This window comes from Plasmodium fragile (genome assembly GCF_000956335.1).
Source record: "Plasmodium fragile strain nilgiri unplaced genomic scaffold supercont1.58, whole genome shotgun sequence".
Taxonomy (NCBI): Eukaryota; Apicomplexa; class Aconoidasida; order Haemosporida; family Plasmodiidae; genus Plasmodium; species Plasmodium fragile.
The window spans coordinates 120,368-122,989 of NW_012192638.1; the positions used below are offsets into that span (position 1 = coordinate 120,368).

Consider the following 2,622-nt stretch of genomic DNA (forward strand, 5'->3'; position numbering starts at 1 on the left):
AAAAATAGGAAAAACACTACACGACTTCATGAATATACACCCCCCGCCCCCTCTTCCGCCCTGTGTCCACTAAACGCCTGTCGCACACGTTGTCTCTCTGTGCGTACACCTAAAACAAACAACAACATCAATGCGTCTGCCGCCCTGCCGCCGTTGTTGACGCGGTTGACGTCGTTGTCGCCTTCCTTCCGTCGTTGCCGGTCCTTGTGCGCCCTCCCACATAATATGTGTGTTACGTCCTCCCCCGTGCTCTCTGCGCCCTCTCTGGAACCCTCACTCGGCTACTTCGTCGAATCGTTTACGTGAACGCCGTAATCGAACCGCTTCACTCGGCCACGTGGGTCGACGCGTTACTCGGACAATCTGCTTTACCCGGCCGCGTTGGTCGACGCGTTTGCTCGGAGAGACAATCTCTCCCTCCTTTCTTACACGCGGACAATGGTCGTTCTTACTCGGAGGCAATCTGCTTGTCGCGGCCGCGTGGGTCGACGCGTTTGCTCGGAGAGACAATCTCTCCTCCTTCTTACACGCGGACAATCCCGTTTACTCTGCCACGTCGTCGATCGGCTTTACTCGGAGAGACAATCTCCTCCTTGTTACACTCGGCTACTTCGTGGAATCGCCTTACACGGACAATCCCGTTTACTCGGCTGCTTTTGCTCGGAGAGACAATCTGTCCTTCTTACACTCGGATCGATCCGTTACCCGGCTACTTCGTCGAACCGCTTCACTCGAACAATCTCTTTTTACCCGGTCGCGTGTGCTCCGAGAGACAATCTCCTCGTTCATGCACGCGGCCACTTCGTCGAATCGGTCGTGCACGTGGCCGCGTGGGCTCGGAGAGACAATGTGTACCGTCTTACACTCGACGACAATGCGGTTTACGCGGCCGCGTTTGCGCGGACAGAGAAGCACCGTATACTCGAATGCGTAGTCGCGTTCTATATTTGTTCTGCACTATACCCATAGAATGCACTTGCTCAGCTTTTAATAATTAATTTCCCATAAAGGAGAATACTACCCCTGCATATTATGCACTTGAATCTACATTTTATATGCATGTAACCGGTACGCACCGGTTCCTATGGTCATATTAAAAGAAGTTGACTACACATAACAAGTAACAAACAAAAGCAAATGTAAAAAGAAAGCAACAGAAGTAAGCAGAACAGAGCAGAAAAAAAAGACAAGAAGGTATGGAATAGTGCAAACACGAAATATATTATGTATATCACATAATGAAGTAAAAGTGGTCTAATGTTAGCATGCGTTATGTCGCATGCATATGCGCCGTCGTACTAATGTCACAGTTGCTCCAATAGGTCATCCACATATAGCTCCTTATCCTGCATACCCATGACTTCATCCTAATTGCAGAGCTGCTCCAATAGATCATCCACATATAGCTCCGTCTCCTGCATACCCCTGACTTCATCCTAATGTTAACACTGTTGCAATAGAGCATCCACATATAACTCCGTCTCCTGCAAACGACGTTCAACCGCGCACTGTTCTATGACTAATGCCAGGATCAGTATCCATGTTTTAGCGGTGAACCGTTGGTTCATGTAAGGTTGCCGATGCAGTTGCTGCGACCGTTGTACATCTCGCACTCGTAGCATGTCTGCTGCTGCCATTGCTTTTTCCACTTCTAAGTCTTTGTCGATTACAGGTACTTCGCCTTTGTGCGATTCTGTCTCCTCCTCGATATGTTCTAACAAATGCTTAAACCACTCCTCGTGCCTATGTACATTCAGTTGCCGATGTTGCTGTGCGACCCACTTTTTCAAGGCATCTTTCTTCATCTCTACGGATGGGATATTGCCACGCTGACCGAGGTTACGCTGCCCGGATACTACGTTGTCTTCGTTTGCCACCATGTGCTCACGCAGGTATTGTTTCCATTGCGATTTCAATTGCAGAAACCACGGCTGCGTCGTGCACTCCCGCAAAAGGTGCTTGTTGCGGGCAATCCAGTTAATCCAAGTAGTGTGGTCGGGGGCCCGGTTTTAATTCCCCGGGTAAGGGGATGGAAGGAGAAAAGGAGTCTCTTCTTGTTCTAACTGTATGGTTTCCATACAACTCCATGTATCGGGGTCATTCAATGGGCATGCATCCGTTACAGCGGTGTCAGTGGGTGGATCGAGGGTGGATGCAACATTGTTCCCTGATAAATCCTGGTTTGTGATAGGAGCATCCAAGGAACTACTATACCCCTTTCCGTCCCGCATCAAATGCTGCGCAAACTCCTCCACGACAATTTGCAAATAGTCGTCTTTGACGTTTTCGCATGCGGCCACTTCACATTCGTTGAGCACCTCTAAATGTAGTTCGATGATGGTGCGCTTATACACGCGCGGGGGGCGTTGTCCGCGGCGTTCAGCAGCAGACGCAGGTTGCGTAACCATCGTGTACCCGTAATCGGGTGGCGGCAGGTCCGCGCGTTGTAGATGCTCCAATATTTCTTCGTCGAGTGGCGGTGACGGCACGTCACGCACGGTTCGATATGTTCGTCGTCGTTTTGTTCCGAGGTGCGCAAAATACTAAGCAGAAAAAGGGGGGTAAAGAGGAGGGTGAGGACGGTAGGATAAAAGGAATGAACGCGGGTTTAGGAGTATATGG

General features: G+C 50.0%; 2 protein-coding genes across 2 annotated transcripts; both read right to left on the reverse strand.

Annotated features, from left to right (window-relative positions):
* Window positions 1-1,442: 1,442 nt before the first annotated feature.
* Window positions 1,443-1,880, reverse strand: AK88_04282 (uncharacterized protein; the record flags this gene model as incomplete). The annotated part of the gene is made up of 1 exon (XM_012481892.1): window positions 1,443-1,880. One exon carries the CDS (start codon window positions 1,878-1,880, stop codon window positions 1,443-1,445), a length of 438 nt encoding a protein of 145 aa, XP_012337315.1.
* Window positions 1,881-2,009: 129 nt separating this feature from the next.
* Window positions 2,010-2,408, reverse strand: AK88_04283 (uncharacterized protein; the record flags this gene model as incomplete). Its single annotated transcript, XM_012481893.1, has 1 exon — window positions 2,010-2,408. One exon carries the CDS (start codon window positions 2,406-2,408, stop codon window positions 2,010-2,012), a length of 399 nt encoding a protein of 132 aa, XP_012337316.1.
* Window positions 2,409-2,622: the final 214 nt, after the last annotated feature.